Raw genomic sequence first — 14,611 nt, 5'->3', positions numbered from 1 at the left:
GGGCGCTATCTCGTTGTTGAATGAGCGTTCTCGCCGTAAAGAATACGTTTTTTTCCGGACGCGGAAATTACCTCACCGTGGCGATAGCGGTGTGTGTATGTGTGTGTGTGTGCGTGTATGTATATCGTCGGATCCGGGGAATCCCCAGCCGCGGCGGCCGCGCTCCTGTTTAACCCGCGAGTGCGATACTCCGTAAATGTATACGTACGTGTATACGCGTGTATAATTGTATTCCGTATATAGACTTATATAAAACGCACAAAGCCGAAGGCTACTCATCCTTCTCTCGGTTTCTTCTTCTTCTTCTTTTTTATTTATTTATTTATAGCGGCAAGCCGTTTTCTCTCCCCCGACTTGGTGATGTTCGCGCGACATACTCGGCTTCGAGTTTTTTTTTCCTCTTCTTCTCTCTTCTTTTTTTTTTGTCTTTTTGCTTTTATCGATGGAAAAAGAATTCGGGCTTAACTACGGCGGATCCCGTGGGATTACTTTTAATATTCTATATAATGCTTTCACGTGTGTACTCGTCTAGACGCTGTCTCTACGTACGTGTTGATGAGAGATTGCGCGTGCGTCTGTATGCCTGTGTGTGCATATGTACATATACAAATATGAATAGATGCATATGTACATATACGCATGTACGACGGTGTGTTCGTGTAAGTGTGATCTGTCTCACGTGCAATCGTGTTCTGTTTTATGATAGCCTATAATACCTCGAAACGCTGGTCAGTCGAAAAAGGGAAAAGGTGTGAGTATATCTTCTTCGCGTATATATGCCTGTCTGTGTGTGTAATGTTCGTATATATGTACGCGTACATGATACGTTGCCTGTAAGCGTGTGTGTACGTGGTGTGTAGATGGTTACGTTCGAGTTCGATTCTTCCTCGAGGTTCACTCAAACGAGACCGACGACGCGTAACCTGCACGCACCGTAGTCGTAAAGCTTCTCGACGTCGATCCGTCGGACCCTTCACCCTGACGTATCCTCTTGCCTGCAGCTATTCTCCTCTTCCGTTTTCCGTTTCTTACTACCAACGACCGGACGTCCGCAGATCCACGATATATACCGTCCTACTGTCTCTCGCTTTCTGAGAAGGAAGGGCACAGGAAGCTCCGCTTGGTCGTTTAGAACGGCCGATTGTTCGACGCTGAAACCTTGTTTGTTGTCCTCCTCCTCCCGAGCTCGCATATCTCCGTGAAAGTCTCCGACTGTGATTCCGAAAATTCAGCCCCCGAAGGATATCGCCCGCTGCTTCAATCGTCGCTTCGTCCGTTGTCGCCCCGGCTGATAACGACAACGTAACCCTAATAACCCCGTCGCATCGGCCCTCGACGCGGAGATCAATCATCGGAAGACACGGAGCGTCGAAGCGCGCTGCGCTTCCGAGCGACCGCAATTCGAATTCCCGGGAGCCAATCTTCGACAGCATCGACCGGCCTCGCTTCCGCCTTCGAACTTGCGTCCCTTCCCCCGCTTCTTCGCGCCTCACACCGCGAACGTCTTCCCAACCTCGACGAGATCGCGGGATCCTCGACAGTTTGTCGCTTTGTGTCGAGCACGTGTAATTGCCTCGTCGTTTCAGGTTCATCGATACTTTCAGAATAGGTGGCATCTCGAGGATAGGAATGATGAAGAAGCTTTGTAGGATTTCGTTCTCTCTCTCTCTCTTTCTCTCTCTCTCTCTTTCTCTCTCTCTCTCTCTCTCTTTCTTTCTTTCTCTCTCTTTTATCATCGGCGATCAGCGGGGGAGAATTCTTTCATGGAGACACACCTCGGCTCGTCCTCTCATATTCTTCGTCTTTTCTCCTTCTCGATCGCGATATTACAACGCCTTCGACGATATTCTCACTTCTTGAGCGGCTACAAGCTACGAAAGCACAGTGGACAGATCACTCGACGGTAGGACACAACGGGGTGACGGTCTCTCTCTCTCTCTCTCTCTCTCTTCTCCGAAAAGAGTCTTTCCAGGACGAGAGATCCTTCAACGGGAATGTGGAATCCGTCGGAGCGTCTTCCTATACCTCCTTCTTCTCTTCCTCTCCCTCCTCCTCCTCCTTCGTCACCTCCTCCTCTCCCTCCTCTACCTCTTGCCATTTCTTCCCACGGTTTCGAGGACGCGACATCTAATTCTCCGTGTCGTTGTTGCCCTTCCCCCAAAACTTGTCGAAGCGATTTCGCGCCTTCTCCAGAACGTCGCTCGCTGCCGAACGCTGCGCCGAGCCTGGAACCACCGGGGACGCTTCCAGCACGTGATAACCGCCCGCGGTGCTACCGGTGGTGGACGCGGTGTCACCGGCGCCTACGGCACCGCCGCCGGTCTGAGGCGACTCGGCCTCGAGAACACGATAACCCTGCTGCGGCGCGGACGACGACGACGCCGTTGTCGTCGCCGTCGTCGTCGTCGTTGTCGTCGTCATCGGCGCGCTCGTGGTGGTCGGCAGGCGGCCGCTTTCTTGCTTCTTCCTCTCGAATTCGAACATCGGGTCCTCCAAGCATCTCAGGTACGTGCCCGCCACCGGTTTTATCGACGGCTCCGGGCTCTGCCGCTCCTTGGTCTCCTCGGCGGTGTCGGCGGCCTCCTGGAATTGCGCGATATGCGAAAATAGCGAAAATGGCGTGAGATTTAATCGAACCAAGTAAGATTTAGAACGTCAACTGTCAATATAAATAAATTGGTCATGTTTACTTTGTATACTTTTGGTACTTCATAAGCGTACGAAATAATTAATTAGTTTCTACGATATACAGAATGTCCTGTTCGCCATATACTTATACTTGTAGTTTAGGCCAATATGAATAAAAGAAATCAAAATGTTGAGTCTGTAATTGTAACTTGCAAAATGATGCAGGACTTTTCTGCTTACGTTGACCTAAACTACAAGTATACGACGGTTGGGACGGATTGCATCAGACACTCTGTATAATTGAATGAGAAATACACCGGCTGACTCGCTGCTCCTGACCTTTTCCCCTTTTGTAAGTGTATCCTGAGCGGTTGTGGGTAACGGGCTGTCCCTTTCCGAGTCCAGATCTTTATGTCCGTTAATGCCGCTAAAACTACCGAGCGAAACGCTCTCGCTCTCGGGCGACTTGTAGCCGGAGTGCTGGGAGTGTTGCGATTTGTGCTGTGCCGCGAGCTCCGGCGGTGCTGACTGCGGCGCCGATGGTACCGACGACGGTGCCCACGTCTTCGCCTCGCTATGCGGACGCGTTAGGGGCTCTTCGGTAAAAAGAAGTCAGAACAGGGCATTGTGAGACATCGGAAACGTTGCAAATCGGATATCTACATAATAATACTATTCACTTCATGAATTCAATATCCGATTGGATTTCCGGCGATTCCTTCGGACCGAGTTAAACGAAGATCAGTTAAATGCATGATCAAATAGACGAAAACGTTCATTCATCGGTTAGATGAATGAACAGTTAGACGAAAATTCACGATAAGAAAAAAAGAAATGTGTGTGTTATCAGCTTTTTCATTCTTCACGATATGACTTCAAAAATAAATTCTTAAATTCTAAATATTAGACGACATTTAAGAAACAGCCTGTATTTATTTATTCGCTCCGACAGTACGAGAGATTTGCCGTCTGCTTTGAGTGATTTTCCCCCGTGCGTTCGAATGGCGAGATGGAAGCCTGGTCTTACCCTCTCGGACGTTTTGCGTGACGGTAAAGGTTTTGCCGGTATCGAGAGGCACGGTCCAGTTTACGGGCTCCGGCGAGCGCATGATCATCTGCTCCGGCGACTTCACCCTGGTCGGCTCCGGCGGACTTTTTACCACCGGCTCGTCGTCGAGCCACGGACTTGCCGTGGCTGGCGCCGGTGGTGCCTGCGTTGTCTGCGACGGCGGCGTCGACGCGACGCTCGAGTCCCCGCCGGTGACATCCCCATTTACCTGGGGCTCGGCCGTCACTGGAACGTTTAACCGCCGCTTTAATGCCGACGTAGGGCCTGCCCTTCCCCTTTCCCACCCCGTGACCCCGCGAAGCTTGCACTCGATGGAGCCGAGGACGACCGGACGACTCGCGTCTTCCACACCCGACGTTCTCTCGACGTGTTCCCGCGAATTGATTCACATCGGACGACCGAGCAACGACGACGACGACAACGCGGAAATTTGATATCTATGAAATCGCCACCCGGCGAGAACGTCGAACAATTATTCGCGAGAACTACGAAACGGCGCGCAGATAGTTTACCGTGTATCCTCCGCCCGTTGTCGTCGCAGCAGCGTGCTTGCAGTCGGAATACCGGGGTTGATAACTTAACAGTCTAGGTGTTGGCCTTCGTGTAAATTACTAGGAGTTACAGTGCCACGGAGGAGTTACAAGTTACACGATCGGTGATGCCGCCCGAGGGGCTGTGGAATCGTGAATTCGCTTCAACCATTATAAATGCAGTATGCATAACTCGACGTGACCAATTACAGGTGACCAGGAAAACAACCCTTTCGCTGCGACGTCAGTCGCGTCTCGCCGACCGTGAAATAATCGCAAAATAATGAGAGAGAGAGAGAGAGAGTATTAAAATTCAATATTTAAAATTTTAATTTTCACGAATCCCTTCCACTATAAATGAATAAATAACCCAATAAATATTCATGACTTAAATATTAAATATTAATAATGAGTATAATTAATCTCTTCACTCCCTCAGCTTCAAGCTCTGACGGAAGGTCGCAAGCGAGAGCGTTCGTATAACGTCGACAAAAGGGCCGAAAGGGAATGAGATGATATCGGAACATCGAATTCCCTCTCGCCGCCCCATTTATTTTCGGACGTGAAAAATACGTGGAGCACGTCATCGGGTGGACACATCAGTGGATTGGACACTAAAAAACGCTGGGTATTTCGCGCTGCTGCGACGAGACGACTTCATCGACCGTGTCGTCCTGACACCTTCGTGAACGTCGCGAGTTAGCCGCGAATTAGCTTTCACACACACACACACACACACACACCGTTCCCTCACATTCTCCCGGCCAAAAGATCAAGGAACTTAATCGTAACATCGAGTGCAGGCGGAACTCTCCTCGCGGATGTGAGCAAGAGACTACATCTAAAGACACTGCGAGTATAATAATATATATATATCCCGGGTAGTATATAATGGCGTACTTAGGATGCAGTAAAAAAAAAAAAGATACGTATAACAAACATATAGATGCACAAACATGGAGAGAAAGAGGAACAATGCAGATATCTATACGTAGTGGACACGAGAACGCCGAGGCCTCGGTGGTCCTCCAAGAGTTACGGGCGATCAGAGCCAGTTTTAACGTCGCGGCGCATAGTTTGCGCGTTCCGGGCCGCAATTACGCCCGCAATTACTACGCGACATCGATTTTCGGCGGCTCGGCTGATTTCGCCGATTACACGCGCCGGTTAGACGTTGATCGGCGATGAGACCGAGATCGGGTCGACCGGAAGTGGAAGACCACCGCGAGCTGGACGTTCCCGCCTGGTGGGATCGTCGACTTTAATCAACCTCCGGAATAACGCTGTCGAGATCTTTTACGATATTCGTGGGAGACACCTTGTATACGTACGTATATATACATACAAAACGCACGCGCGCGCGCGTGTGTGTGTATATGCGTGTGGGTGTGCAGGTGTGAGAGTGTCGCGCAACAGGTTGACAAAGGACTTAACATAGAGACGGTCTGTTATTCCCCGCTTCGACTGAGCGAAACGATCCTGCTTACCCCCTCCCTTCACTCCCCGACTGTGCACGGATCCCGCGATCGAGACATCTCATTTCGCGCTTCGTCCGTTTCGACGAGCGCTCCAATTATCGGTGTCAAAGCAAGCCCTGCGAGGATATCATTGTGAGAATAACGAATCGCGTGCCGTACATCGTCGGAAATACAGCGTGCTTGAAATCCGGCTGGAGAACCGTCCCAGTTTCTCCGGTTTCCAGGGTAAAAATCTCACTTCTCCCGCCGGACGGATTCTCGACGACCGTCTCTCGAAGAGCGAACGGGAAGCTGCGTTTAATGTCTCGCGTCGTTCTCCCTTTCTTTCGTTCGTGTTTCATCGAGGCAGCTGCCAGAGCCCGCGATCTTTGCCGGCGCTCGGCAAAACTCGAGATTTCTAAATTAAGTTTATTTAGTTCTACGTTAAGTCTTCATAGGTCTTCTGCTGTGCTCCTTCCGATGCCTACAAATGCCAAGTTATTTTCTCCACCTGAAGACTTAACGTGGAATTTAAAATTTCTCTCCGGCAAGTCTGAATTCCCTTCGTCGAAGGAGCGTTATTAATGCCTCTCTAACGCTACAAGTTGGAAGTTATTTTCGTCTTCTTCACTTGAAGAATTAACGTAGAACTAAATAGGCTTAATGTAAGTCTAAAATCAGATCGCCCGAGTCGAAATTTTAAATTCTACATTAAGGTCAGTATTCATAGTCGAATTATATTTGAGGCCGTCCGTAAGTTCATCTTCAGATGTTTCAAAGCCAATGAAATGAGCCGTACAGCATCTGAAGATAAATTTAAGACGGTCTTAAATATAAGATCCAACTATGAGTATCGGCCTACGTCTTCAAGTGGAGAAAACGGAAATAAGTTTCCACTTGTAGCACCAAAAGAGCACATTAGAAGGCCTTTGAACACTTAATGAAGAATTAAATAGGACGAAAAGTAGGAGTAAAATTTCGACTCGAATGCACACAGCGACGCTCTCGAAGAGAATGGCTACGAGTTACCGCGCAAAAACGCACAATATGCATAAAGGACTGTCTGCAATAGCCGTAAAGTTTGCAGTAAGCTAAATGACCAACCACAGTAGATTATTCTTAGACTATAAAGGACACTCTACAATGTGTCGCAAACATCCTGTCGCCAATCGCGAAAGATGACAACTACTAGTTACAAAGTGCTATTTCTGGTTGCAATGAGATGAAATCACCAGTTGCTGTCGCCAAGAAGTTAAAAGTTGGGCGATTCTTCTTCAGCAACCGCAATTGTCTATTGAAAACCGAAAATAGCACTTTGTAACTAGAAGTTGTTATCCTTCGTAACTGGCGACGGGGAATAATGGAACGCCCTTTTAAATCCAATTAGTTTATCGTTTACTCTGCGGCTATTATAGACGGTCCTTAAGGCTTTCACACACGGATTGTTGTAACAGTAAACATAAGGCGTAAGAATGAACGAATAAACGAACTTATAGAATTGTTTAATCAATCGTGAAATAAACATAAGCTGTGCTTATCGTTAAACACTGTAACTTATGTATGCTTTATGATAGGTTGGACAGTTTTATACGTTCGTTTATTGGCTAATTCTTACGCCTTATGTTTAACGGTTACGGCAATCCATGTGTGAAGGCTTTTAAGCCTCGATCCACAATTTACTTTAAGACGCGAAAAGTAAGCAGACCTACCAGCCACGATCGATTGTTCTTCCAACAAACGACTGTGATTGGTCAATTTGTTTACCGCTTAGGAGCAAGATTGCGGACCGAGATGTACGTCCGAATGTACAATAAGTGCGGTAAGCTTTAAGCCGTAAGAAAATCGACCAACGATCGATTATTCTTCTCACATTCGACCGTTACTGGTCAATTTCTTACGACTTAAAGCTCGCTACATCTATTGTAGATCCGAGCTAATGTAAAGTCAGACGCGAATAATCAGGTGTACGCGAGCATTTCGGGAATAATCCAAGTCAATTTGCGTAGGATTTGCGTGAACCTTCTCTCATGGAATTGCGACCGCTGTGTTTTCACACTCGCGCTCGGTCTCGCTGTCGTGAGGCTCAATTCTACGACGTGGAAGAGAATTCACAAACGGGCGGAGTACCTCGTTTTACACGAGCCAGACGAGTCTGGTGTCGTGTACGTCGCCGTGCGAAGACGAAAGATCGATCCCGAGACTCCGTTATAGGTGCCGTCGGTGACCCAAGCGCATACAGTTGTACACTGAGAGAAATCTCACTGACATCACAATCATTTTCGGCTTCATCTATCCTGGTTTTAATCCACAAAATAGTAACAGCGACATGTACGTAAGATCATTATCGCTGACGTAGTCGTTACAAAAAAAACCGCGCCTCAAGTCATGTGATTCGATCAACCGATCCTCCCCAATATCGCTTCTCTATTTATATCTCGACTTCTAACGCTTACTGAGATCAATGAGATTGTCCTGACTTGAAATTCCTTTATTTATGCGATCACCTATGCAACACAGAAGCTTGCAGCAACATCGCTACGAAGTTGTCAACATTGCTACAAGCTGCTGCTGTGACGAGTACAGTTACAAACACTGAACATTTTTCTCTCAGTGTAGTTTCGTCAAAGAATACGCTTTCTCGCCTAATTTGCAATACTTTCCGGCGCTTTCCCGGCGGTGCCAGTACGTGCGGAAGTTTCTCCGTAGTGAGCAATTCGAGTTCTCGCCGAACTTCCTCACACCGGGGTGTGCGATTTCGCGAGAATTTTGAAGAGAGTACACACAGACGAGAAAGTTGCGGATTCGCGGCTGTCATGTACATACAAAATGTGTACGTACCATACCGTCTATAAGACGTACGCGCTTCGTGACGTATGCACTTCGAAACGAGTATAAGGTGAAAAGTCGTGGCTGGGAGGAGGAGTGTGTTTATACTCGGCGGGAGGTGAGATCCACGAGAGAATCTTGCCCGTGAATCAAGAGTGCCGTGCGTTTCTCCATCGATGCGGACACTCACTCTAGCAACACTTTTGCATCGCACATATGTTATGTGGCGGATTATTGCTCGGTGTTCGGCCAGAGAAGTCTGGATGTGGCGATTGTTGTGATGTTTCAGGGAGGATTTTCAGGGAGCATCGTGTGTGTGTGTGTGTGTGTGTGTGTGTGTGTGTGTGTGTCCCTTGTCGAGAGGTAATCGTCGGTACGTGCACTTGAGCGTCGATTATCCAACTCGATTAATGCGCCGAGCAATCTCCATGGATGTTATTTAGTGAGAAATGTAATAATAATAATAATAATAATTTCTTTTCTTGGATGTTAATGATTACAGAGTCTAAAAGTATTGAAGATGCTATACATTGAGATCGACCAAAGAGCGCAGCATCAGCTGTACATCTGTATGTATGAATAAATAACGATAATTATTAAAATGATTACAAATAAATAGATAAATTATAAGTTACGACGGTTAACAGATAAAACGCAAATACGGAGGTTAAATAAATTACAATATGAATAAGTCGTGTCTAATATTGAAATAATAAATAGTAAACGGTGAATATAAATCTGTGTGAATTGTATACATTGTTTATTTTTCATTAGACGTGTTTGAACGGAAATTTGGCGCTTGCTAAATTCTCCACGATGTGTTTCACAGATAATATACCACGAATGACGCGAAGTCACGATTCTCCGAGTACAGGGCTATGCGACGAACAAAGCGGCGTTTCTAACGTTCTTGCTCTTTACAATTTATCACGGGCAATAACGTGCCAAGGTTCTTGTCCTGCGAACCGTTACTCAGGAATTTGTCCCGATCTCTTAGATCCAAAAGTAGAAAAAAGTCGACACGATGCTCTACCGCATTGAATTCGCGAGTATTGCATTCGCAAAATCGACGCTCGCACGACGTACCATGCAACACGACAAAGGACCAAGTAGGCAATCGCTAGAATACAGAAAGAAAGAAAAGAGAGGGAGAGAGAGAGAGAGAGAGAGAGAGAGAGAGAGAGAGTCCAGAAGAAGAGGCAGCGAGAGGCAGAGATCAGTGAATGAGAGATACAAAGGCATACACAGAGAGAGAGAGAGAGAGAGAGAGAGGGTCTTACACCAATCAGGGTTTCACAAACCAGCGTCTATAATAAAAAAAACGGAACAGTATTATATATACACAGAACAGCGAGCACACGAAGCAAAAGACACGCTAACTGGACGACGTAATATAAGAAAAACGGAGACTAGACCGAGACTTAACCGGCAGCATGCTACTTACTAGCTTGGGCGGCGGTAGCGGCTCGATTTGACGCGGATCGACTATCGGAGGATGATTTGGATGGATCATCGCCGGCGGCTGCAGCCGCAGCTGCTGGATGCCCGCGGGCCAATTTTGCCTGAGCCTCGTTCGCACCTTGGCACCGGCTTAAATCTTTAACACGCTCCGGCCTGGCCGCAGCGGCAGCACCCGACGTAGGTAGGTGATGGACGGTCGTATGAACCGAATGCTTTATCGGGGGTTTTACGGCGGTACTTGCGCTAGTGTTAGCGGTAGTGACGGCGGTGGTGGTAGTGGTGGTAGTGTTCGTGGCGGTTATGGTGGTGGTGGTGGTGGTAGTGGATTTGGCGTGATGAAGAGGGCGATGGGGAGGAACGGTGGTCGCGAGGAAGGCTAGAACATACCGTACAAGAAAGAGTACAATGATGAATAGAGCCTGTGGGGGCTTTCTTGCTTTGTGCGCGCGCGCGCGCGCGCTCCGTTAAAGCTCCGTCAAAATAATAACCGCTTCTCTCATTAGACCGCGGTCTAATGCGCTGTGTTAACGGAGCTAACCGGAATCGTCGAAACCGCGGTATTTATATTGCATTCGTGACATACTGCGCGCGTGCGATCGCCGGACGCGGGGAGGAAGAGAGCCTCCGTGGTGGAACGGGCGACCTCGTGTCTCTTCGCGTTCGCTCTCGTTTTCCACGGGAAATTCGAGATCACGAAGAGCCCCCCGAGGGAAAAATTCTCTCATCAGCAATTACGCGATTCACTGTAAGTTCAGCCGTCGTGCACCTCGTTACGTTACAAATTAACCCCCGTCCCGCTACTCTCGGCGGACCGACAAACTTCTGGCTGTTTACGACGATGCAATCGAATTTTAAGCGCGCAACCGTGTCGGCCGTAAAGTAAAGCGAAACGATTTTCCTTGCGACATCGATATGCTCTTATCTCGAATTCGCTATTGAACGTTGCCGCGTGTATTAAGGCCGCTCTGGATGGAAGACTTGGACGTTTGAGCGTTCCGATGATTTCGATCCTCGGTTTCGTCGAGACAAGCAACGACGTGTGTGTCGAATCGCGATGAAATTCGGGATGAAATTTCGCGACAATCTCGCATCTATCAAGCTAATTAATTAACTAACCAACTAATTAAAAAATTGATCTCAAACTCGCTCAGCGAATTGTGACTAAAAATACATTCAACCAGTTTTTTCTCACGCATACTTTTTCGCACGCATCGCTGCATGTGTCACACATTTTTGTTATTTTCGCTCGAATTCAAACGCGTTCGACACGCGAGCATCGCCACTGGTCGAGGTCTAACTTGGGTACCGCCAAGTGAGGATGCAAGAGCGCGCTCCTACAAGGTCAGTCGTTTTTATTGGAGGGGGTGCGTTGGCGGGCGAAGGGCTGCTGAGGGGTTCGGGGGGTGGAACGTAATTCGCGGCACGACGGACGATTCCGCGTGTGAGGGTGAGTTGAAAACGTGACGAATAACGTTTCGTCGTAGCTGAAATACCGCGTCGGTGTCCGACTGAGGTAGCGCGTGTGCCTCCTGCGAGCTTCCAAATATCGCACACGGGATCCGAGAATCGAGAGTCACGCGAGGAAACATCGTTCCGCGAGGTTTCGACTTGTTGTTTCGCACGCGGGGAATCCGTTTCCCCGCAGCTGCGCCGCGAATCACGCTTCACTCCTTGCACATCTCGGAGAGTTGTCGAAACATTTTAATCGTTCTCCCGCACTCGAGTACGCGGCGGCGCGTTATTATCTCACTCTCCGAGTTTTCGCGAATTATACATCGGAAGCGTCACGGTTGAAGCTGCCGTTGCGCCCGGCGCAAGTGAGACAGACTCGCGCGGTTGATTTGAAGCCCCTTCAACGATACAGAGCTCTCCGGCATGACGAATTATCAGCGGACGAATCATCAGCCTCGCGAAAGGCGAAGAAGTACTTTGAGGTCCATTCGTGTACGTCGTGTTAGCCCTCGGATACTCGAGTGCGGAGTCGCGTATCAAGCGATTCTCTAAGCGAGGCTCCAGCGAACCTCTGACTTTGCGATAGCTTTCTTGGAGCAGACTGTATATATATATAATATATATAAATATATGTATAAAGGGTATATATAACGGAAATATATATATAGTCATAATCATTCACACGGAGAGAGAGAGAGAGAGAAAGAAAGAGAGAGAGAGAGAGAGAGAAAGAGAGAGAGAGACCGCTCTGAGGGAGATCTACATACAAGGTCTACGGTGAGCCTAATAAGATGTATCAAGATCAACGAGTTCGAGTCAGGGCGGGTGGGTGAGTCGTTTTAGAGAGGGAGGCGGAGACGGAGGGTAGTGGCGGTGGTGGTTGTGGTAGTTGTGGGCTGTATGCAGTTTCTGAAAATGTCAGACCGACGTGAGGCGGGCAGCAGGTACGTGGCACAGTGAACGTACATTTGCGATGGGCTTGCGGGGGCCTCCTGTGGAGCGGGGCAGGCCCTGGGCCCGGGGGTGGCGGCGGTAATGGTGGTATAGGCGGCACACCCGTCGACAAACCAGTCGCCGAGGTAACCGTCGAGGGTTCCCGTATGCTCCAGCGGACGCGGCCCGTCGCGGCTGAAACACCCGCTGCCACTCCTGATCAATCTAATCACGACACTTGCCCGCGTATATTCACGCGCGTAGAGCTTACGTGGAAGAATGAGGAGAACACGCGAGATAGATAGAGAGAGAGAGAGAGAAAGACGGAGAGAAGAGGAATGGATCACGGACGGTCTAGTTTCGATCCGCGAAGAGGGGCAGAGGGGAGGGACGACCGTCGTAACGTTCGTTTTTCGCGCGGGCGACGAAGGTACTTGACGATGGCGATGATGATGATGATAACGATGACGAAGACGACGATGATAGTAGCGATGGTGGTGCTGATGACGGTGATGACGATGGCGATAACGGCACGGACGTGACGATACAGTGGAAAGTGATGGAGGATGATCGAGCACGCGTTAGGAGGGAGAGAGAGAGAGAGAGACGGATGAGAGTAGGGGGTAGAAAGAGAGAGAGAGAGAGAGAGAGAGAGAATAATAGCGAAACATGAATTATGCAGTGGCGTCGATCGTCGACGGATGGGCGATGAAAAACGCGCTATCCATTCGCGCCGGCTTGCTGATTGCGTCACTGGAGTCGCGCCAGAGTTAGAGAACGGTAATTTTTCCCCTCGGTGTACACACACGTTGATACGCACGTTCGTGTGCATCGACGGTGGCAGAGCCGATTGTTTTGCACCGAAGAGTCAAGAGAGACACTGATGGATGATGCGTGAGTTTATGTGTGTGCGAATCTGTCTGTGTGTATGCGCGCGCGCGCGTGTCTCTTTGATTCGCGATTAACCTTGTATTCAATACTGTAGATCACACGATACACAAATACGATATATAATTCCCCGCTGAATCGTACCGCATGACTAATTAAGTGACACACACGAGACAACGTTCGACTTTTTCGGCGCGATCGGCTTTTATTAGCGACGAGCAACATCGAACAGCTGTGTGATTGTTAAGTATGTCGTAAATATTCATACCGTTGAGACAAACAGACAACGAAAGAGAGAGGGAGAGAGAGGGTGACAATATATGTTATTTCGGCGACGATATTATGCGGTAAGAGAGAGAATGAGAGAGAGAGAGAGAGAAAGAGAGAAAAGAGAAGCGGACGTAATGGCGAGAGCGTGTCGATGGATGTTGGATTCGATGAGGAAGCCTGATCGCGGATCATGATTCGATCGTACCGAGATGGACAGAGTCTTTTTTTCGCTCGCCTGATCGCGAAGATCGTGTCTGAGTGATACGGTCTATTAGTATGTAACTTACTACTGATTACTAAGACGAAGGTTTTAAGGCAGCGACAAAGAGATAGAGACAAATAGACAGGACTATCATGCATCTGCCTAAACATTAATGACGGCGCAACTGTAATAACCAACGCTCACCGCGTGAGCTCCAAACGCTCTCATACGCGGATAATACATATTCGAAAATAATCTCGATAAAACGGAAATAAAAGTCGTCGCGGGCATATGTACACACATACACACACTAAGTGTGATTGTGCGACGAGAATTTAGCGTAAATTTAAAGCGTATTTTACATTATTCCAAATTGTTCCAATCGGAGAAACGAGAAACTGTTATTCGCTTATTTACACTAACCGCAGCTTATTTCGCGCAACATAACCGTTTAACTTCGGAAACGTGAAATAATAATTTGACAAAATTAAAATAAGAAAAACACATGGCCCCCCTCGCGCCCTCAAAGAACGACACCCGTGTGTACGTGGAAAGAAAAAAAGAAATAGCATGTGAAAAAGCTGCGATAATGGCGCTACAAAATCTCCCGGTAATCCTAATAACGAGGTAACCTCGTTTATCATACACCGCGTCGTCGCAAATGAGATTAACGCAGCGAGAACAGAGAGAGAGAGAGAAAAAGAGGCCGCGAGTCTCTCGAGCGGTGAGCATCTTTGGCGTGTACGACTCGTATATAAGTACATAATAATCATGTACGACGAACGTTCGGCTTTCGAGGCCCACAAGAGCAGACAGCAGTCCAAAAGTCGCATAATATATATCTATATGTATGTATGTATGTATATATATATATATATATATATATATATATATA

The 14,611-nt window shown here is 48.1% G+C and overlaps 1 protein-coding gene across 6 annotated transcripts in view; it reads right to left on the bottom strand.

Annotated features, from left to right (window-relative positions):
• Window positions 1-475: 475 nt before the first annotated feature.
• The window catches only part of LOC106747705 (flocculation protein FLO11), a 52,698-nt gene continuing 38,562 nt past the window's right edge, over window positions 476-14,611 (bottom strand). For all 6 annotated transcript variants that reach the window (XM_014625500.1, XM_014625501.1, XM_014625506.1 and 3 more), the window contains 3 exons: window positions 3,656-3,922; window positions 2,968-3,224; window positions 476-2,583 (listed from right to left, as the gene is read on the bottom strand). In XM_014625500.1, coding sequence (XP_014480986.1) covers window positions 2,128-2,583; window positions 2,968-3,224; window positions 3,656-3,922 — 980 coding nt within the window. In that variant the 3' untranslated portion in view covers window positions 476-2,127. The remainder of the gene's footprint in view (window positions 2,584-2,967; window positions 3,225-3,655; window positions 3,923-14,611) is intronic.

The sequence above is a fragment of the Dinoponera quadriceps genome, unplaced genomic scaffold (assembly GCF_001313825.1).
Source record: "Dinoponera quadriceps isolate SergipeBrazil2010 unplaced genomic scaffold, ASM131382v1 scaffold1395, whole genome shotgun sequence".
Classification (NCBI taxonomy): domain Eukaryota; kingdom Metazoa; phylum Arthropoda; class Insecta; order Hymenoptera; family Formicidae; genus Dinoponera; species Dinoponera quadriceps.
This window is presented reverse-complemented; position numbering and strand designations above follow the sequence as displayed.